The sequence below is a fragment of the Dermatophagoides pteronyssinus genome, unplaced genomic scaffold, assembly GCF_027571235.1.
Source record: "Dermatophagoides pteronyssinus isolate colony J.1.1.1.1 unplaced genomic scaffold, Derpt_VIB-CSIC_2022.12 sq0001, whole genome shotgun sequence".
Lineage (NCBI taxonomy): Eukaryota > Metazoa > Arthropoda > Arachnida > Sarcoptiformes > Pyroglyphidae > Dermatophagoides > Dermatophagoides pteronyssinus.
Genome location: NW_027461525.1, coordinates 2,329,607 through 2,353,207, shown reverse-complemented (window position 1 = coordinate 2,353,207; position 23,601 = coordinate 2,329,607). Strand labels below are relative to the sequence as shown.

General features: G+C 27.6%; 1 protein-coding gene across 3 annotated transcripts in view; it reads left to right on the top strand.

Annotated features, from left to right (window-relative positions):
* The window catches only part of LOC113793354 (uncharacterized), a 67,863-nt gene that overhangs the window by 35,585 nt on the left and 8,677 nt on the right, over window positions 1-23,601 (top strand). For all 3 annotated transcript variants that reach the window (XM_075823469.1, XM_075823464.1, XM_075823466.1), the window contains exon 3: window positions 10,298-11,251. In XM_075823469.1, coding sequence (XP_075679584.1) covers window positions 10,298-11,251 — 954 coding nt within the window. The remainder of the gene's footprint in view (window positions 1-10,297; window positions 11,252-23,601) is intronic.

Here is a 23,601-nt window from a genome sequence, read left to right as displayed (position 1 = left end):
TATAGTTACAGCAAACACACATTCACAAAAAATAAACGTAGATGCAAATTATAAATGTAAATAGAAAAATTAGTTAATATATGTTTTGTTTAAAAAAATAATATATAATATTCTCTGATGTGGTCCGATTGAATTGGTTTTTATCATATTAATACAATAGTTTGAATGCATATTCAAAAATATTAGCCAAGCCAATCAGTTTCATCAATGGTTTGTGTGTATTTAGTCGGTTGAAAAAATAATTGCTCCCAAATTATCTTGTGTGTGTTATTTCGATTAATTCATTCTTTCATTTTACATCATTCAAATTTGAATTCACCGTTTCCATCATCATCATAATAATTTTGGTATAGGAAAAAAATTGATTATAATGTTTGTTTCGCTATGTCTATCCTATTTTCTTTTCTTTCTTTTTTTTCTATCAATTCAAACTAAACTTATTCATTCGAATGAATATTGTCTTTATTATTTGCATACTTCATATGGATAAATAAGCACACATTAATATATAAGTTATATAAATATATGTTTTTCTCAATTTAGACTCTTTTTTTTGAATATTATTCGACATGTAACATCTTTTCACTATTATTTTTTTTTATTTTTTCTGTTGACTCATTTTTTTCCAACTGGAACAGTTTTTCTTCCTCTTCCATCACTAATCAATAAAACAACAAATTATCTTTTTCGTTTTTCGATTATTTTATAATAATAAAAGAAAATGAGTGCAAAGAAGAAAAAAAACTAATCATATTGAAGTATAGCAAAAAAAAAGATTGAATGAATGATAAGATAGATAGATAAATACAGGCTGGCTAAATAAATGAATAAATGAATGAATGAATTTGGTTTATGTATGTATGAAGAGAGTTGTAGAGAATATTACATACATGCAAAATGCATTTGCACATCCTGTGTCTGTGTATTAATTTATGTCAAAAAAAATAACCTAAGATATTCTATTAGAAAAACAAGAAGATGAAGAGCAGAGAGAGAGAGAAGGAAACTTCATGAAATTATTCATCATTCATGAACGTCATCGTTTTGGTTCTCATGTTGTTCTTATTCATTCAAGTTTCAATTAGATTCTGATTCATAATAATAATAATAATAATTTGAATGCAAAACAAGGACATGGATATTTTCATAATGGATCCTGCAGTATGCTTTTCATTATTATACTTTGTCCTTGTCAAATATATAAGAATCTTTCATATGAACAATGGTCAGTTATTATTATCAATGGTCATCATCCATCATTCTGTGAAGTAGTAGTAGCAGTATATACGAACATGATTGAAATGGACAGCAAATGCCATCTATGAATGACCATGTTCATTTAATTGATAATAGAACCTGGTTCTAATGCTATATCATAATATTTAGGATGAATATTCTTCATTTGATTGAGTTGTCAAAATGGAATAATATTTTCCTCATAATTCTCTTCTATTTTCGAAAACATTTGTTAGAAAAATGATAAAATCGATGTTGATGAATTTCATGATGCTGTTTTATCAATTCTATTTTCGGATAATAAAAATGATTCAATTGACAAAACGTGCCATATACGCGACGCGTGTGTCCACTTCACCCTGTTATTTTATTTTCATTCTGTTTCTAATTCATTGTTTCAGATTTCTCATTTTCATCCCCCCTCCTCAGCTTATGATGAACCCAAAATCCATATATGAATGTCATTATTATTATTATTATTATTATTCACACACTATTTGTGTGTGTTCATATACCATTTATGTTTATGAAGATTTATATTCACCTAATTCATATATCTAAATGTGTACAATAGAGATTCACAACCGTATGAATTAATGTGAAACGCTAAAATATATCCGAATCATTACACTGACATCATATACTTCACGTATATACATAAATAAAAAAGTGTGGGAGTTTATGATGAGGGGATGAAACAAAACAAAACAAAAAACTTTTTTTTATATAACAAATTTTTCTTGTATTTTGTTGGTTGTTCACCAACCAGCCATCATAGCAACGATTTTGACGCGGTAATCTTATAAAAAATTGGTTATGGAAAAAATTCTGGATTCTCTTTTTTCTTTTTTTTTTGTTTCTAACTATTCAACAATCGAGAATTCATGTTTATGTAGAGATGACTATTATATAATAATAATAATAATAACAGAATGAAAAAAAATTGAAACGACTATAGAATTGTCGTCATAAAAATTTTTCTCATTTTTTTCATCTATAGGATTAACTTCTTTTTTTTTGAATGATAGTGATGGAAAAAAAGGATTTTTTTCCTGGTATCATTGTCATTGTCTATGTGTTTGTGAGAACAAAACTATGAAAATGATTCTCTTTCCCTACAAAAAAAAAAAAATGAAATGAAATGAAATGAAAATAGACTCGAGAGACTATTTCGTAAAAATAATAATAATGATGATGATGATGATAATAATTCTATCTACTGTTTTTCCTTTTGTATTGTACAAAATTCTTATATTTTTTTTATGCCAAAGAACAAAATGAAATGAATTTTTTTTTCGTTGCAGAAAAAAAATTTGGGGAAAACTGAGAAAAGTTTATAGAAGAAAAAAAAATTTAACCCGTTTATTCATGCATTGTATTTGATCATAAAAAAAACAAATGCAAAATACACATACACAAACAAACAAACGAAAAAAAAATTCCAACAAAGATGATAAAGATGATAATATAATTATTATAATAAAAAAAAACGAGAAAAAAATAGAATTTTCTCAAATATGTGAAATGATGATTTATTCAATGACAACAACCGCCATGTATGTTTGACAAAGTTGACCTTTTTTTTACCTTTATTCGAAAATTCAGTCCTAGAGTTATTGAGGTGCTTCTTTCATGTTGTGATTGTATTTTAATTACTCAACTTACACACATAAAAAAAAATTTCAAATGAAAGGGTTAATTGTTCACTTGTTTTCTCATCATGTTTTTTTTTAACAAAAAAAACTTTCATCATTCGTTGAATTCAATGATACTTGAAGTTTCTAAAAAAAATGGTGACAATTCTTGAAAAAATGGATGAAAAGTTAAAATGGTCATAAAATTTCATGAAAATCATGATTTGAAATTTTCAGTGAAGAAAAATTCTCATTTTTTCTTTACTCTGGATTAATTGTTCGGTTGTACCGGAATGATGATGATGATAATGATGATATTGACGAACTAGATAGCAAAAAAAAGACAATAAGTAAGAAGTAATACGAATTTAAAGATTTTATTATTATTTTTATTTTGAAGATGGCCATTTTTTTCATTGTCATTGACATTATGTTACCACATTTTAAAACATACTTGAATTTCGAGCATCAATTGATGTTCTAATATGTTTTATATTTATAGATGATGATGACAATAATAATAATAATAATAATGTAGAACATCTGAACATATTTTTCGAATAAAAGAATTCAAGTGACTTGTATAGCATCATCATCATCATCATGGTAAAATGGTTATCGCCAACGACAACAGATCTAGCCATAATATAGCTTTTTTCATTTAGCAGATCATAAATAATAATTATGATGATGATGATGATCTCCCCATGAAAAAAAACCTTTGGATTTTTGTTTCACTGCTTTTATTCTTCATCCATTTTTTCTTCATTTTCAACTATACGATGTGACAAACGTTATTGTTGTTGCCAGTCAACCAAACGATCCAAGCCAAATAACACACATCATCAGTTAATAGCTTTCCATTTTCGGATAGCCCTAAAAACGATGAACAAAAAATAATAATAATAATAATAACAACCAATCTAGCCAGAATGTAAGAAATGAATAGGCTGAATGTATGTGTGTATATGACAAGGAGAAAAAGAAAGCTTTAGCAATAATCGCTACCGTTGAACATTGTTCAATTCCGGTAGCTATCCAAAATGAACGAGAAGAAGAAAAAAATACATACGTTGAGAATCCATAACACTTCTTCTGTATATATGTCGTCATCGTTAATAAATTGGTCGGTCGATATATATGGTTGTTGTCATCATTTTTTTTCTAGTGATCCAGAAATAAAAGCAGAATATAATACACACAAACTTATACCACATACGACCACGATAACGACATACTATGGATTTTTTTAACACGAGACATTCTTGATAATTTATTGCTCATTTCTGAGGGTTAAATGCTGCTGTCGATGATGATGATGATGTGAATGAGTATCTTTTTTTTTGCCTGGACACACTTTTATTTATCTATCTATACATAGTTGTTGTGTGTTAATGTGAATAAATAAATGTATATTTCGACACTCAATTGGTGGTGCCAATTTATGGTGGTCATTGTATACATATAAATATATATCGATGGTATCCATTGTCCATCGATGTATTTGCCATACTAGACTAATGGTTCATTTAACCATTTTTTTCTCTCCATCTGAAAACCTAGATTTGTGATAATATAATGATGATAATGAAAAAAAAAGAAATGAATAGGAAAAAAATGAAGCTTCACATCATTACAACAGTTTTTTTTGGTCATTATTTCGAAGGGACTCACACATCGATAACAACAGCAAAAAATTATATGTCACTTTGTGTGTGTATATTAATATTGATATAAATTACATTTTTATTTAAAGATGACTTATACGAATGAAAAACAAAACAATATATGAAAAAAAACAACTACATCAAGCAAGTTATATAGAATCAAACAATGAAAAAAAATCATTGGGGACATATATCCCTTGCCGGTTTCTTTGTAATGATTAATGATCATCCATTATGAACCATTTTCGATTGTCTCCGGTATGATGACAATGAATTGTGACGCTTTGTGTATGAGTTTATGTGTATCACATTTGGCCTTTATAATCGTTGATGATGTGTATTTATAAAAAAAAGGTCGGAACATAATTAATATTGATATCCGGGCTTATGAAAAATGAAAATCATTTTTTTCTCATTATCTCATTGATTCAATAGTAACACAATAAATGATCACCCAGATTGTCCAAAATAGATGGACAAACGAGCGAAAAACAAAATTATTGAAAAAAAAATCAATTTAATTTTTGTTTGTTAGTTTTATTTTTTTAACTTGATTTATAATTTTAGCTGTAATATGGTTTCGGTTGTCATTGAAACAACAATTTCATAATCATCATCATCAACGTTTTTATTTGATTATTATTGTTGATATTTTTTTCTCTATGAACTCTGCCTTTTTGATTTTAAATCTTTTTTTCAAAACAGAGAAATGAAGAAATGACAAATTAAATTGTAATTTCAAAATATATTTTTTTTATGGAACATTTGATTCAGATGATGAAGTTGTTTATGTTACTGTTGCTGCTTTTTTATTACGATGAAACCAGAAAAAAAAACATTATTCATGACATGGAATGATATGTATTTTATTATTATTATTATTATTGAAAAAAATGTTTGTGATTGCATATTTTTTTTTTGTGTTTTCATTTTCAACAAGAATAAAACATTTTTTTTTTGGCAGAATACAATTCACATACATATTTATGTATGTTTGTGTGTTTGGATTGTTTATAGGAATTGAAAAAATTTTGTTTTTTTTTCTTCTTTCAATTCTTCATTCCTAAATGATGATATTTATATTATTATTATGATATTTTTTGAATTTTAAATTTTTTTTGATGGTAAAAATTTTGTTTTTTCTTCGTTTTGACTTTGGTTGTTCTTATTTTGGCTATAACAACAACATATTTGTCTGTATGTCTATGTTTATGTTAGAAACTTTAAGATTTCATTTGTTTTTTCAATCGTCGATAATGATGATCGTTATTATTTGAAATGAATAAATTGTTATATATGATAAGCCGACAGTTATGGTTCATCATCATTTTTGATTTAAAAAAAATAAGCATAAAATCATGAGACTGGATGAATAAAAATATTTGAAAATCATTTCAAAACATTTGAACATTCTGTGTTTGATTTGATATGAAAAATTTAGCATACCAAAATATCATCATCATCATCATAGGATGGGCAAAAATAGCAATTTTTTTGTTGTTGATCAAATAGTTTTTTATGGCTGTTTTCTTTTTTGAATAAAATTACATTTGGATCATATTCAAAATGATGATGGTGATGATTTTTTGCCTTCGTAAATTCTTTCATCTAATTACCCAATTTATTTTTATTTTGATTACTTTTCAATTGCTTTAATAATCAAAGATGATGGAAATTTTTTTCTTCCAATTCAACTGTTATGGGAAAAATCGATTGCAATTTCTATGTCAAATTTTCGATGAGAGAAAAAAATCCATTTTGATCATGATGATGATGTCGATCAAAAACAAAAACAAAATCAAAACAAAAAAAAATGTAGAATAAAACTCAACGAAAAACATCAAATTCCTCATTCGCAATAATCAAGACAAAACATAACTTAACATACAAACAAACCAAAAAGGACGAATCAAAATTATTTTTGTTTCAGATCATGAATTCCTTTTGCAACAAAATTGTGTGTACAAAAATAAAAATGCTAAAATTCTTTGTCGAAAGTAAAAAGAATTGTACAAATGATGATGTATTTGACATATATTTGATTACATCATGATATGAACATGATAATAATTTCATTTGTGTCAAAATTTTTTATCATTTTGTTTGTGGTAAATTATCACAAATAAACATATATTTGAACAATGATTATATAAAATACAGTAGTATAGTTAATTAAATGATGAGAATAATAATAATCTACTGTTGTTGTTTCTCTGTGAAAAAATTAAATTCATTCTGTGAATTTCGTTTTGTCTTTTTTGTTTGTTTGTTTGCTTATTCTATTCAAGCTCTAATTAGCTCATCTTGGTTTTTTTAACGATTATTATCATTTATTTTGATATTTCTTCACTTTTTCTTATCTATCATCTCGATGTGTAATTATTGTTTACTAATTAAATGAAAAAAATGACAATCAATTTATCCAGGAAAAAAAATTGAAATCAGATTTTCATTTGTTCAATTGAATCCAACAAGAAATTTTTTTTCAGTCATATGCCTCTTAACGGACAATTCTCTTAATGTTCACAATGCTTTCACAAATTTCATGAATACAATACAATAGAATCGAATTCGTTTTCTTTTTTTTTGTTCAATGTCCGATTTTTTTGTCATTGTTGTTGTTGTTGTTGTTGTATAAAGATTATCATTCAATTTCAATTCTGATTCATTGCATTATTTACATTGTAGTGATATGCCGATTCTCGATGAATTGTGTATCATTGTTATATCACTAACAATTCAACCATTATTAAATGCAAAATGTAATCATTTATTTTTGCTTTATTTTTATTTTTACCGTCAACCGCCCCCGCATCCATGAATGAAAGAAAAAAAAATATTCAGCCGCACACTCAATGTCTGTTTTCCAACAACCGAAACAACAACAACAACAACATAGAGATGTAGTGTTTGAGAATCAGTGAGCTTGCACACAGGATATATTGTTGTATCGAATGAGAGAATATTAGAGAGGAAAGCAAAAAAAAACAAAACAAGTAAGGAAGCTAAAAACAAGGGAAAAGATGGCAAATTAAAATTTACGCACGAATACTTCAAGTATTCATTCAACATCGTATATTTTTCAATTCATTTTTTGTTACTATCTACTGTATTTTTATTCTTGGTTGATAATATATTCTCTATGCTTTCGGATTTTTTTTTAAAGTTAAGTTTGATTCATTTCTTGAAAATTGTTCCGGACTATGGTTGTTTTTCATATATGTTTGTATGAATTATATGACACAAACATAAATCCATTGTCTCATTCATTCATTTATTTTCATCTTTTTTTTTGGCTGATATTATTACTATTATTATTATTATTTTGATGGCCTGGCATCATTTTGATCTTTTTCTAGTTTCATTTTGGCTGAATCATTTATTTGATAGCTTATAATAATAATAATATTAATTCCCTCAAATTAAAATCCGTTTCATATGTTTTTCTCAAAATATTTTTAATAATAAATAATCAATATCAGTCAAAAAATATTGAGATGAGAATGAAAGAAAATGAAAGATGAAATTATTTTCCAATATACTTGAATCATAACTAATCAATTTGTTTATATTTGAAAGAGTGTGTTTGGTGGAAAAAAAAATTCAAATCAAAATTCTCCATGTCTCTAAATCTATATTTGTTTAAGGATTATTTTTCATTATATTCGTGGTCGTTTGTATGTGCAAATATTTTATTAATATTTACCAAAAAAAAAAAAAAAAAAACGGAAAATCATTTAATTTTTATTGAGATTTGCAAATTCACAACATTCACGTCGTTGGTTTCATGAAAACATTTTTATATTTGCATCCAAATAGATTTGAATTCAATCGACGATTGACTGCCGTATAACATACACACACACGAGCTACACGTGTCACACATATACAATACGTTACTTCAAGCAAATTATATTATACCCTCATCGTTTAAATTGTTTGGATCAAATTCATTCACTTTAACAAATATTCTTGTTTGCTTTTAAAATCTTTTCGTATTTTTTTTCATTTGCACTAATATTATAACAACCAATGTTGTCCTTGTGCATGTGTATGGTATTAATATTGATATTGATGAATCAAAAAAAAAGTTTGCCAAGCTGACAGGAATTTATTTTAATAATAATGTAATGAAAAATATGTCCCGGATTCTCATCATCGTTTACAATCAATTGACATCTTGTTGCATTTTATTTGATGATGACTTAATAATAATGATAATCATCATCATCGTTTTTTTTCCACCAGAATTTATGAAATTTTCCGTTTGTATTCAATGTGTCAAATATATGATAATGTTGACATCTAATGATAATAATGATGATCATATGAAAACAAGAAGAAAAAAATGCCGGAAATTGTCCGTTTCTATGGCTTTTTCTTTTTCTATTTTTCTCTGAGCAGGAAAAAATTCTCTGATCCATATCGATTCTTTTCAATATCAATATGCTTTGAATTGATTGAACATGTCATTATTATCATCATCATTATCATTTTTTTTCTCTTGACTTTTCGGGTATTATAATGATCAATTTTTATGATATGACTTTTCTTTTTTTTTAATGATTATCACTGATATATACATTACCGAATTGAAATTAAGATTGATATTTGTTTTCAATCTTTATTATTTTGGATACAGTACATTTTTTTGTGTTTCTTCATTTCGTGATCATCCATGATTGAAGATGACTTTTGGTGCCAATAATGATGATGATGATGATGAGAATAGTTATCGGTAGCCCATATAAATACAATGTCTATGGTATGTTTCCATTTTTAAAACGAAAAAAATGCATTAAATATTTGTTCATCATCATCATAATCATGAAATTGAATGAATCAATAGATAGATAGAATAAGAATCAAAAATAGCCCAAACAAATTGTGGCTGTGGCCATTATAATGCTAATAACAATTATATGTAATACGAAAATGTTTATTGGGTTTTCTTTCACAATTCCAATTCCACAATGATGATGATGATGTCAATATCATATTATTATTATCCAAATATATCTGGATCCCTTGGCAATATATACCAACACACACACACACACACATAAACAAAAAATACATGTAATGGTACACATACAACAATTTGGAATCATCAAATTCAGGTTCATAAAATTGACAATTATCTTCATCATCATCACCATCATCATTATTATTATTATATAAATAGATTGATAGGAAGAGATGGATTCTATAATTATGTTTGTATGTATGAATTGTAAAAAAAATAGCCACCTTTCTGCCAACACCAATCCGATTTCCTCCCCCAACATTTAATATAATGGCGTCAACAATAATTGCCAACAAATATATTTATCCTAAATATAAACATAGCGTCAATATTGATATTAAATTGATCTACGTTATATCATTTTCATTATTATTATTATTATTTGATACCGTAAAAAGTTTTTATTGATCAAAAATTTCATTCTATCCTTGTCTTCATTCAATTTTGGTTTATGTTCATTTTTCTTTTGATTGTTTCAATTATAATCATTATATTTTGTTATTGCAAGAATTATCGTCATCATAAATTGGTTGTTGGATACATTTTGTGAAATTATCCATTTTGCTTTTCCCTTCTTTTTCTGGCTCGTAATGATCTAATTATTGATGACCATTGTTTGATCGTTTAAACAACAATTTTTTCTTTTTTTTAATAACTATTATATTGTTTGTTTGGTTTCAAATGTTTTTTTACTATTGTTTTTTTTCTTTTATTTTCATTATGTCTGTTTATAGATATAATCGGTCATTCAAAAACAAGCAATGACAATAATAATATCGTAGCCATCAAAGATAAGCAAAGTCAAATTTTGGAAATCAACGATCAACATCATTCTCAGCCACAACTACAACAACAATTGCATTCAGTCGATACATTGCTTGAAGGCAATCAATTGAACAAACATAATAATAATAATAATCATCATCATCAAAACCGTAAACATAACCAAGACAAAGGTCATCATCATCATAATATCGATAAAAATATTGATGATTTCATTGAAGAAACAACTAATAATGAAAATTTTGATAGTGTTAATTTAAAACGATTCAAAAAAGACAAATCAGCAGCTAATTTGCCACTGGTTGTATTAGATACTCATGACTCTACAAATGATAATCATAATGATAACGGCAATGGTGAAGATCTTAATCTGATCAAAGATTCAAAAATAACGTCAACAAACGATTGTAAATTAATGAATATTCATTCATCTAAACAGCAACGAATCGATGGCGATAGTGTTGAAAACAAATTAATATCACCTGATTATCATCATCTTAAACGATCATCGATTGATTTTATTACACGAGAATCGATAACAGCTTTTGAACAAAATGTTCGACAAGAATCGATTGATAATGGTCAAAATGGTAATAGTTGTTGGCGAAAAAATTCATTAGAAACAAACGGCCATCATCATCATAATCATCAATCGAACCATACACCAACAAAGACATCTACGAATCCATCAACGACTATCAATCACTATTCACCAGCATCAATGTTTGATGTCAAATTTAAATCCTATCATAATAGCAAAAACAATAACAACAACAATCAAGACAATCTTTTTGTATCAACATCATTGAACAATAATATTGGAAAAAATAATTTTAGTCACTTCATTAATTGTTCACCAAATAATAATAATAATAATAGCTTCAATAGTTCAACGATATTGAACGGTAGGTTAATTTTTGTTATTTTTATTTATTCAATGTTTCTTTTTTTGTTTGTTCATATGATACATAAATTTTATTTTTGGATCATTGTTACAAAATACTTAATGGATAAAATAGACAATGTAAATGGCTTATATGTAACAATTAATCCTAGGCTATAATTTATCCAAATTTTTTTTTTCATTTGATCAAAATTATTATTTTTATTATGATCATCATTTTGAAACAATTTCAAAATAGTTAAGGATTGTTTTTGTTGTTGTTGTTGTGTCAATAAATAAGCCATGTTTTTTCTTTTCTTTTTTTGACCATTAAGATGATGGAATGAAATGGTTATATTTTTATATTCATTATAACAATTTTTTTACCAGATAGATTATTTCATGTAAAAAATAATCATATATACAGTGTATCATAGATTAGAATAGTGTCCAGTTTTTTTTTCTCAAAAAATTGATGTACATTTATAATTTATGTATCCATATATATTATTTGTTGTATTAAATTTTCTTTTTTACATTTTATGTGTTTCACTTATTTGTCGCTTCAATAGATTTTCGATTGTTTGATAGAGAATTGCTTTTATTTTTATATTTTTTCATATATCATTCACTGGTGAACAAAAAAAAAGGATAATCATAGTGATGATTGAGATTGGCAAGTAATAATGGAATTAATAATAATAATATGTAGTATCCATGGGTGATATAATCATCGATCTAGGCCAAGAATTTTTATTGTTCATAATATCACAAAAAATAATGAAAAAAATAACAATAATTGTAAATTATAATCATATTGGTCGCATACGAATTATGGATCATCATGGCTTATATTTATTTATTGATAGAATTTTTTTTGTCATGTTGTATATGAATTTGAATGTAACCATCATAGCATGAAAGTTATTTTATATTATATTTATTATTATAACGATAAAGTTTTCGATATCAATTTTTTCATCATCATCATCATCATCATCATTTTTAGATGTGCAAAAGGAAACAACAACAGTAAAACTAATTCTCAACAACATTATCAATATGAAGTGAATGAAAAAAAAAGATTTAGATGAGATTAGTTTTATATGAAAAATATAAGATATGTTCAATGTTGTTATATACTACCGTATGTGTGTGTGTGTGTTTGTGTTTGTATTTAAGAATAATATCAATGCCATAAAATTATTGATGCATTATAATTATGATTTGACGATGATGATGATGATGATGGGTCATCGGAATCCTTATTTATGCTATCGTTGTTGTTGTTGTATCGTTGTTTCAATCAGTACAAAAAAAAAAACAACAACAATAACAATTTCGTCATTGAAATCTCATTCGAATATCATCATTTTATTATAATAATAATGTATCTCAATCCTAATCATCATCACATCTTGTTGTTGGTAAGGAGAAAAAAAATATTTATTTATTTTTGTTATTTGTTTGTATTTTGGTTATTTCAAAGCATTTCTTCTTCTTTTTTTTCAATCGAATTTTGATGATGTGAAACACACACAAAGACAGAGTATGTTGTTGATGTTTCACGATATCATCATCATCATTATCGTTATATATTTACTTTGATTTATCAAATCGGGATGATCCATTCATGATGGACTTTTTTTTATGCCAAAAACAAACGAAAAATAAAACAACAACAACAACAACGCTCATTACATTGTACATCAGGTACAATCATTATCATTGATATGGCCATAATGGTAATTATTAATGGTGATGATATTAGATAATGGCCACTAGTAGTATAAACTCGAAGCTTCCTCTATTCGGCATTTTTTGTTTTTTTTTTTTTGTAAATGCTCCTATGTATTTATAATGCCATTTTCATAGAATAATAATAATAGGTAGCCATTATTTATAATAATAATTCCAATAGAAAAAATGATGATCATCATCATTTTGAATTGTGTATGCATTTGTGGTTTTGGCTACCTGTATTGTATTGTGTTTTTTGTTGTTGTTGATTCTATTTCATTATGATTATAAATGGTGGAACAAAAAACAATCGAACATATGTATCGAATGTTCATTGATTTGTTTTATTAGTGATTTAGTTTGTATTTTTGTTTTCATATGGCTAATGGGGATGTTTGTTTGTTTGTTTGTTCGTTCTTGGTTAACTAAATTATTTTTATTTAATCCTCTTTTTCTTTGGCTCTTCCTTAGATGATGATGATAATGATCATTATCAAATCAAAACCAAAGTGATCAGTCTCATTATCAATTAATTACTACTATAGAATAGACTGATTTGTTTTTTGATCCTTGATGATGATTTTTTCTCAATGATAGTTAGAATAAAATTGCCATTGAGATTTGGATATGTCATACATCCTTATGGATAATGATGATGATCAGTTAGGATGTTGAATTTTATTGGGAAAAAATTAATGAAAAACTACAAAACAAAAACAAAATAGACAATGCAAAAAAAATATAATTTTCAATTTACATACTGAATTCGTGATCGATTCATTAGTTTGCATGTCTACTTTTTTATTGTCAATGATTCAAAATTAGAAGAAATAATTAGTTTTTTTCCTTGATAAATCCTCGAATTTTTTTCTCTATTTTGTAAAAATTGATACAATTGTTCAGGAGAAAAAAACCAGAGAAATTTTTGTTTCAATCATTCATAAACACGACCTTTGTTTCCGTTTAAACAAAGAAAATTAAATTTTCATTCAAAATTTTTTTCACGTTGATGATAAATTGACTTTAAAATTATTACTTGTCAAAATACAATCATAATATTATTGTAATTGACTTGGGAATACAAAAACATTAATAATCAAAACAAGCATTATATTTCAATTTAAAAAACAAAAATAATTGGCATCTGGAATAGCCAATAATTCGGCTATATTTATTTATAAATTACATTTTGTTTGTCATTGATGAAGTTTATTAATGATAAACAAAATAATAATAAAGGCATAAAGAAATACAGAAAGCAGATTAATTTAATATATGTCAGTGCTCTGCTTTTATACATGTCAGAGCAGCTGACCTTTGACCATTAAACATCAACTAAGAGTCAATATTTAATACTTCCCCTCGGTTCATCAGTATCAATAGACTGTTGAACCGACCTGGTGGTGGGTTTTTAGTTAAAATGTCAGCGATCTGGTTTTCAGTAGAGATCCACTTGATGATAATATTTTTGTCATTAATATCATTTCTTATAGAATGATACTTGATTGATATATGACGTAGTTTTGGTGAAATCGATTCGTGATAAAGTTGATAAACGGTGGAACGGTTATCACAGTTCAATACGGGTATTTCGGTTTCAATACCTAGTTCGATAAGTAAATTCCGTATATATTTAATGTCCTTTGAACATAATGATGCAGCGATATATTCAGCTTCACATGTATTATCAATGGTGCATCGTTGAAGATGTGTCTTCCATAATATTGGACCACCATAATATACGAAATGTCCAGTGGTAGTTCGACCATTTATTTTATCACCTGCAAGATCGGCATCGGAATAACCAATAATATGTTTTTGAATGTTTCCGCCAACAATGATACCATTCGATCTGGTTCCATTAAGGTACCTGAAGAGGCGTTTTACAGCTCTCACATGAATTTCACGAGGATCATTGGTGAAGCGGGCCAATAAAGATACTGAATAAGCGATATCGGGTCGTGTTTTGCACGAAAGATATAATAATGCGCCAATGGCTTGCCGATATGGATAATTTTCATTAGGTGGTGATTCAGTATCGTATGGATTGAGACCACAGGCAAATGGTGAATCAGATTTTCTTGTTTCGTCCATGTTGAACGTTTTTAATTTGTCAATAAGATACTGTTGTTGTTTCAAAATGATGGTACGATTTCGATAATTACGTTCATATTCAATGCCAAGGAAACGAGATGAATTTACTTTACGGATTTCAAATTTGTTTGATAATTTATTATAGATCTCGTTTGGTTTGTTTTTATCGGTGGATGCAATAATTCCATCATCAACGTAAATGATCATGATTGTAAAAACGTTATTTTCTCGTATAAAATAAAAACAAGGATCTAAATTAGTAGGTTTAAAACCAAAACTACGTACGGTTTGATCGAACATAGAATTCCAAGATTTTGGACTTTCACGTAATCCATATAGACCACGAGCCAGTTTACAAACTCGACCTGAATCATCTTCATATCCAGGTGGCTGGCGGATGTATACATTACCCGTGATGTGGCCATTTAAAAATGCACAGGATACATCGAATTGGATTAATGACATATTGAAGGAAGCGATAATCGAGAAGAACAATCTAATGTTTTCCATACAAACAACAGGAGCATAGCAATCATATGATGATTTATCATCTTGTTCAAAGCCTCTGGCCACTAGGCGTGCTCGATATCGACCATCTTCTTTTATGGTGTAGACCCATTTTACCGAGATGATTCGTGAATTTGATGGTGGATCTACCAATTTCCAGGTTTGATTTTTCAATAATTGATCAAATTCATGTTGCATTGCCTGCTTCCACTTGAAGGAATCAGAACTATTGATCGCTTCCCTGAACGTAATTGGTTCACTTCCAGCAACAGCAATAATTGCTTTACCATCAACATCTCTTGGTCGTAATGATTTGATTTTGTCAATATTTAATTCATATTGTCGATTAGTGGAACCAAGAGGACGTCCAATATTGGGTCGTTGGTTCACTGTTTCGTTGATTGCAATATTTTCGTTGATTACAAAGTTTTCGTCGTTAACAATGTTTTCGTCAATATCGATATCGTTAAGGTTTTCGTCGCTTCCCCTGGTTTGGGTATTTGTATTGTAGTCGACATCACTTCCCCCGTTGACGTTATCGATATTTGAATCAGAATTTGTGATGTTTGCATCAAATTTGTAAGAATTAAATGATTCGATTGATGTTAATGATGCATTTTTGTTGTTGTCGTCATTATCGATAAGAATTGATTCATTAACATTTGTTTTGGATGGAGATGTATGGCACTTAGCCTGTTCATTAAACTTAACATCACATGCAAATTCTACACGACGATTTTGTGGACAATAAACACGATACGTGTTACTTGAGTGATATCCAACCATGAAGACCTTTTTGGTTTTAGATGAATATTTATGACGATCATTTTTGATTAAAGCATATCCGGTACAACCAAAGATTCGAAGATTTGATAAATTTACTCGTCGACCAAAATATTTTTCGAATGGAATGATGTTATTTGAATTTAGCATGCGATTGATGATGTACACACTGCTGTTAGTTGATTCATCCCATAATGATAATGGCAAATTTGATGATGAAAGCATAGAAATTGAATGATCGACAATATTACGAATGGCTCTTTCTACTCGCCCATTTTGTTGAGGTGTTTTGACAGTAGCCAATTCATGAATGATACCACGATTGTTGATAAATGATTTAAAATCATTACTAAGAAATTCAGTTCCATGATCTGTTCGGATACAAAGAACATCATTTCCAGTATCAAGCTTCACTTCGGTGACGATTTTTCGAAACTTTTCTAATGTTTCTTGTCGATTTTTCATAAAAGCAATTTTAATAAAACCAGAAATTTCATCAACAGCGACTAAATAATACTTGTTACCATGAATTGATCGTGATGTGTAGCCGCCGATATCCAGGTGAAGTTTCACTCCTGGTTTCAAATATTGATGATTTTGATTTTTCGGGTGGTTGGTCGCGGTCATCTTACCAGCTTTGCAGGAGACACAGAACGACATATCATCATCAATTTTGTTTGGTACGCCATCTACCAAATGTTTATTTATCATTTTTGAAATTGTTGCGGTTGAAAAATGCGCGCAACGTTCATGCCATATTGCCATTGAATTTATGGATGAAGCTGCTGATGCTACAATATTTTGTTTTACTCGAATTTTCATGTCGAATAAATTTTCATAATCTTTTGACCAATCAGCAACAATAATGGGTTTGCCCATTCGATATACGATCATACCATATTCGTTGGTGTTGACTTTGGCACCTTTTCTACAAAGTTGGCCTGTTGAAATCAAATTAAATGGTTGATTTGGCACATATGATACGTCAGAAATTTTGCCGGGTGTCCATTTAGTACCGTTGAAAAATTCACAATGAAGATCACCAATAATATTTACTTTGGTACTTTGTTTAAGGCTAGTGATGGTACGATCAGTGTGCCGTTGATTTGATAATAAATTCACGTCATTGACGATATGGAAACTAGCAGCACTGTCGGCCAAAAATTTTGGTGATTTGTTGTTGTTGCTATTCGATGCTATTAATGACATTGCTGACACAAGTGTTGTTGCAGGATCAAGATGATTTTTGTCGTCGTTGTCGGATTTTTCATTTTGTTTACGATATGATTGGAAATTTGAATGACGTTTCGAATTTGCAGGTTTGTTACGATGTTTCCTGCGACAGTCTTTTTCTACATGATTTTTAAGACCGCAGAAGTTGCATTTCATGGCAACATTCTTTTTGCTCGATATTAACGTTGCACCAGATAATTCTTTTTCCGGTTCACTCAATTCACGTTCACGACGTAAAAGCATCGATTCAAATGTATCACTTGAGATACTGGAATCTTCTTTAATATTTAATAGCTCGACTTGTGTACAAATGTCACGATATTCTGATGGAAGAACGTCGATTACTTTTGCAACAATGAATGAATCAGGCATTCGCAATTCTTTTTCAGCCATTTGGATGACATTCCTACGAACTTCTGAGAATAATTTAGAAACATCACCATCGAATTTTATTTTCTGGTATTGTCGCATTAGATCGAATATGTTGCTTGTTTTTGATGACCGATACTTATTTTTCAATTTATCAATCATGGCTAATGGTGTTGTACAATTGAAAATTGTTTCACGATCTTTATGTTTGACTGATGATTTGATCAAATTAAGGCATCGATTGATGTCCTGCTTTTGTTTCTTGGTTAAACCATTTGTTGGATTGAAATTGAAATTGGTATCAATATATTCCTCGCAGTCCATAGCTGTCAGGCATTCTTTTATTGATTCAAGCCAATGATGAAATGGGGCATCACCCAACGTCAGATATTGGACATTGTTCGGATTAAATTGTGTCATTTTAAGCAATTAAGATGATGATGATTTTTACGACAAAATAAAGAAAATAAACAATGATGATGATGATCACAAAAAAATAATTTTTAATTATTCGCAGTTAAAAGCCGCTCGGACCCATAACCTGATGAAGTTTATTAATGATAAACAAAATAATAATAAAGGCATAAAGAAATACAGAAAGCAGATTAATTTAATATATGTCAGTGCTCTGCTTTTATACATGTCAGAGCAGCTGACCTTTGACCATTAAACATCAACTAAGAGTCAATATTTAATAGTCATTTTATGCCCCTTTTTTTATTTCTGTCAGTTAATCTAACATTATCAATTTAATCTAAACAGGAAAAAAAATCTGGGCATCCCATTCACTATTTAGACTCTTTTGTTCCATTAACTTCTTTTTTGTTGTTGTTAAATGAATTCAAAACCGGAACACACATATAGCCAAACAAACGATTGTATTAAATGACAAACATAGAAAGAAGAAGAAAAATGAAACATTCAAAAAAATGGATAGAAATCATAACATCGAATTGTCAATAAAACATACTGTTCAGGGTTTTGAAATTTAAGGGATATCATTTTTTATCTTAGCTATGTATTTCTATTGTGAATAAATGAATCTCCCGGTATACATTTAAATGCAAATGAATTTCATTCAAACAACAACAAAACGGGTAGGGTCGTCGTGTCAATCGAATATATATTTTTTTTCTCTTTTCATTTTTATTCGTATTTGAATTTTTTTTTCCATTGCTCTGCATCCATGAAAAAAATGATTCTTTCGACTATATGAAATGCTATTATATTATATGAATTTTTTTTTCCATTGATATCACATTTGGATACTATTTTCAATATATAATGATAATATTGATTTGATTGAAAAATGTTTTCAACATATCGATTCATAGAAAATAAATAAATAAATATCAATTGAATTTTATGACTTTGCCAGAAAATAAAACTTTAAACAGACCGTTATGAAGTATACATTATTGAATCAGATCGTTTCAGATCATCAATTCATAATTTTCTCTATCACTCTCCCTTTCCAATCATTTTTTTTTTTCGAAAAAAAAGTTTTTTTTTGAATTCAATTTTTTTCACATTCTGCAATGTTTGGAAGCAAACAAGAAATACCATTATTTTTTTTGTATGTAAAGTTTCAAATGAATATGTTTTTCATTCAGTGAATAATAAGTTAAATATTTTTGAAACCATTCTTTGTTTTCATTGCTTAGATTGAAATGATTTTTTTTTCTTTTTGATTAAATAACTAGGCATTCATTTTTTGCTTTCTTAGATGGTACATTGTACATTTTCATTATTGGATTTGTTTTCGTTTCATTTGGACAAATTTGTTTATACATTCTTTTGACCGAAAGCGATAGTTTTTTTCCGTCCAAAATGAAGATTCTTCTAAAAATAAATGATTTTATTTCAACAAAAATTTTGAATTTTTCATCGTTTATCATACCGACCGTTCATTAATCCAATCCATTCATACTGATTTGTATTTGAAGTGATGAAGAAAACAAAATATTTTCTAAACATTTTACGGTTTAAGATTATAATTAGAAATTAAATGAGTCGTATCGACTAAATGTTAGTTTTTGTGTGCGAGGAAGAGCGATAGAATATTTATGGTTAAAATTATTTTGGTTTGTTGGTGCGTTTTAGATAAGATATATTGGTGAATGAATGAACAATTCTTCATAAGTTTTTTTTTGCAAACATTCTTCAACCCTCCAAAATTCTATATTTATCAAAATCTTTAAATTTATGATCATATGTGATTTTTAAATCTGCAAAAAAAAATTTTGTGTAAATGAAATATCAATTCATTTTTGTTTCTTTAAAAAAATAAACAAAAAAAGCCAAAAATTCAATGTAAATAAACATTTCTACATTCATTAATCGTAACGAAATCTGTTTTTTTTTGATGAATAAATTGTATTCTAACAGAATTTGTTACAATATTACCTTAAATTTAAATTGTTATGTAAGAAATTTGAATTTTGTCGTTGTAAAGAATTTAATATCATATATGTCATCATCATTGTCATTTTTGTTTGAAATTAGAAAAAAAGTGTTACATTGAAAATCATTTGTAAATAATCGTTTATTAAAATAAGCCGTTATTATTACTGACAATTCTGGCAGATGAATAAATAGTGATTATATTTTCTTAAAACATGAAAAACTGCTGGTATTTGTAGTAACTCATCTTGTACACTACCGACTAATGATTGACTTACTGAATATAACATACACACATTTATGGCTTGAACATCATCAACATGTTCAATGTTTGTCATTATGCTTTATTGTTGTCATAAAATTGACATTATTTCACATTAAATGGACTGATTATATTCTCTCTTTAACAGAACTGTTTTGTTCGAATCATTCGTATACATTTTGAATATATATAAATGTAAATGGAGAAACAAAGTTCCATATGATGATGATCATTAAATGAAAATGATAGAAAAAAATGTTAAAAATTTTTTCTAAAATTTCAATCATTTTTTTTGCCCACAATTTCATTTCAAATACATAAAATAAAGGAATAACAGAACAAATAATAATAAAAATAATAAATGAATACGATGTTTTAGTGAAAAAAAATTACAACAAAAACAAAAACTGAAAAGACAAATTAAACTCTGTCATGTGGAAGCAATGTATTAGATCAGAGAATGACTGGCATATGAGAAAAAAAAGGAATCCAAGGATGAAAACTGTTTGTAGGAAAAAAAAAGAAAACTTCATCCAACATGGCATTAATAACATGACATGGATATGGCGACTTGATCCATCCATTTACATAGATACAATATAGCTATATATATGATGGTGCCAATTTTTCATTTGTTTGTCATTTATTTTATTTTTTTTTCATATCATCCATACTTTATTTTTTGTTCATCATTTCCATACGCGCGCATCCATCATTTTGGCTGCCTCATCTTTTATAATATTGAGTGAATATTTTATTATTATCAATTTATCAATTTTTTCTTATCTTGATACATTGATTTTCTTTTTCATATCAAAAAAAATCTTTTGAAAAATTATTATTTTGTTGTTGTTTGCTTTAAATACAATGCCATTTGCTATAAGGATAGATTTGTATTTTCTTTTAATATTCATGGCCATCATGATAATAACTTTTTTCCATTTCATTTCAAACAAAGTTTTCTTTTCTTGAATCTATAATAATTATAATTATATTAAAGAGGAATGGATTTTAATAAGATTTTCATTGTATTCGAAGGTTTCCTTTTCACCGTACAAGACATTCGACCCTTGTGTCTACATATAAAATTTGACAATAATTTCTAACCATAAAATGACGCCATTATTATCAAAGTCATATTATATACCCACATACCCATGTCATTCAACGTAGTTATTTTCTCTCATTTTCTAACTGCACTCACTTGTTTTTTTAATGGCGCCCATTTTTTATCGTTTTTCTTCATTTTTTATGCTATCGGTTCTAGCCTACAATGTATGACAGCTTTTGATGATGACTTTATTCCCTCCCTCATCATCATCATCATCATTTCTATACAGCGCAAAAAAAAATATTTTTTCATCATTTTACTTTTCCATTAAGCTACGATCGGGCTCTACTTTTTCATATTTTTTTGTTTGATGATTGGTTGGTTGGTTGATGATGATGATGATGGAGCCATTACATTCATTCATTGACTGAAACTAATGCCCGCCTGTTTTTTTTTTTTCATTTTTTTTACTAACCATATATTTTAGTTTGTTTGGTAGTCTATATGCATTACATAATTCATATGAAGACTCATATCATTCAATTCAATTCATACACATGTAATGGTGGTGGTACACACTGACGCCATGGCGTAATAGACATACGAATATTCTACTTCTGTTTGATCTGCTATTATTATGGATATCATATTTTGCTATATTTCATATCAAATGATTATAACCATCATTTTATTCCATTTTAATGAAAAATTTCACAAATTTTATTTTTTTATGGATACCTTAGACCAGTGTTTCAAAATTTGAGCCGACTCTGCTTAAACATCAGATCCATGTCAGAACTTTGGATTTTTTTTGAAACAGAACCGAAAAAAAATGAAAAAATAATATTACCATTAAAAAAAATACCAGCCCTTTGGACAACTACAGTTATGAGAATATATATTTTATTATATAGCAAACTCATACGCATACACAAATATTTAATATCAAGATCAAATGAAAAAAAAATTATTTCTCCTGCTACTGGTGTAAATGATTAGTCTGATAATAACATGACAGGCGCCTTTGAATATACAACAACTTCAGTGCAATACCAAAAAAGTTTCAAGTTTTTTTTTTTGGTTGTTGTTGTTGAAAAAAAACTTGACAAACCAAATTTTGAGTTTTTCTCCCCTTTCTCCATCTCAAACTCTGTCATCTTATTTTCATAGAGAATATTAATAAAATTACTAAAGTTATTGATGCATAACATTTATTCATTCATTATATTCTAATCTTAAATTTTCACTATCTTTATATAATATTATATCAAATTTTATATTCCCGTAATATTACAAATTCATTGATTGTAGGCTATGTAAACTTTTTATTTGAATAAAAAAAATTCAAATTTCCCATCCTCTTTAAGTTTGATGTATGATTCACAGTATGTATTTATGTTTTTTGTTTGCACTTATTCTGGAACAACTACGACGAAGAGTTTCAAACTTGAAAACAAATATTTAATAACAAAAATAAATGATACAATTTTTTTACGTTGTTGTTTTCATTGAAGAAATTTCAAAATGTTTCAAATAAAATGTGAAATTCATAATAATATCTCTACATTTGAGAATGGAAGAAATGTAGGAATTTTTTTCGCAAAAAGAATAGATAGAAAAATTGTCTCAATTATCGAATCGTTGTTTCCGTTTTTGGTTTGTTGTATTGAATGAGGAAGTTTTTTTTGTCAAGAAAAATGTATCGTTGACTTTTATTTTTGGCTATGAAATTATTTCCCTGCTTTATTAAATTTTTATTTTTTATTTTATTTTTATATTTTCATTACAATCATAGTTATATTCGAGTAAACAGAATAAATTATTCATAAATTGAATGTTTGTTCGATATTTATACATTATTTATGTATTTTATTATACTTTTTTTTGTAAATAAATAAGTGAATCAAAATATTCCCCACTTTCTGTATGT